Source organism: Cyprinodon variegatus, unplaced genomic scaffold (assembly GCF_000732505.1).
Source record: "Cyprinodon variegatus isolate N-32 unplaced genomic scaffold, C_variegatus-1.0 Scaffold621, whole genome shotgun sequence".
In the NCBI taxonomy this organism is placed as follows: Eukaryota; Metazoa; Chordata; class Actinopteri; order Cyprinodontiformes; family Cyprinodontidae; genus Cyprinodon; species Cyprinodon variegatus.
In genome coordinates, this window is record NW_015151074.1 from 423,986 (window position 1) to 424,851 (window position 866).

General features: G+C 50.9%; 1 protein-coding gene across 1 annotated transcript in view; it reads left to right on the top strand.

Annotated features, from left to right (window-relative positions):
- Positions 1 to 638, top strand: part of fam175a (family with sequence similarity 175 member A) — a 5,920-nt gene extending 5,282 nt beyond the window's left edge. The window contains exons 5-6 of the mRNA XM_015393024.1: positions 87 to 228; positions 298 to 638. Coding sequence (XP_015248510.1) covers positions 87 to 228; positions 298 to 533 — 378 coding nt within the window. The 3' untranslated portion in view covers positions 534 to 638. The remainder of the gene's footprint in view (positions 1 to 86; positions 229 to 297) is intronic.
- Positions 639 to 866: the final 228 nt, after the last annotated feature.

Genomic DNA, 866 nt, shown 5'->3' on the forward strand with positions numbered 1-866 from the left:
CCTCCCTCCCTCCCTCCCCTGAGGGCTGTGTTCTCCTAACCAGGCTGGTAGATCTTCATGTCGTCCTTCTCTCTGTTTGTGGACAGAAAGTCTGTGCAGAGGTGGAGGAGAGCGAGCGATCCGTCAAAGAACTTCAGCTGGAGGTTTCAGCCCTTAGAAGGAGGCTCAGAGCTCGGCAGCAGGGCTCAGCAGGAGGAGGTGCTGAGGAGCAGCAGAGCTTAGCAGGAGGTAAGACGCGGCGGCGGCGCCTGCAGCTGTCTGGACTCCGGCGTCCGTCCTCACTGGCTGTTTTCACAGGTGATGCTCAGCCCAGGAGGAACCAGCTGCTGCTGGAGGCCGTCAGAGCGCTGCTAGGCTCCGCCCCCCTCTTCCTCACACAGACTCTGGACCTGCAGGCCGTCCCGGTTCCAGATAAAACCGCTTCACCTCAGAACGCCGAGGACACCGAACAGGAGGAGAGCCGTGGGAAGAGGCAGAGGGAGGAGCTGCAGGGGAGGGGGAGGAAACGGAGGAGGAGCAGCTCCCCATCATGAACCACATGGACCCAGACTCCAGGAGGTCTGACTTTATTTTTATGGAAATCTTTATTTTTTCCACCGTTTCTCAGATGAATAAAATCTTTAATGTTCCAGAATGAATCTCCTGTAGAAATTGTTTTATTTATTTACTTTTGGCTCATTGTGTTTAGTCTTCCCTAACATTTTCAATTTTCAGGAAGCAAGAAAAACAGATTATTTTTAGTTAAATAAATATTTAAAGATTTATAAGGTGGAACATGCATCATAAAGTCAAACTTGAGGAGTGTGGAAGCCTCTGTTAGCAGGAAGTGTTTCAGATCATGGGGAACTTCAGCAGGCATCTAAACA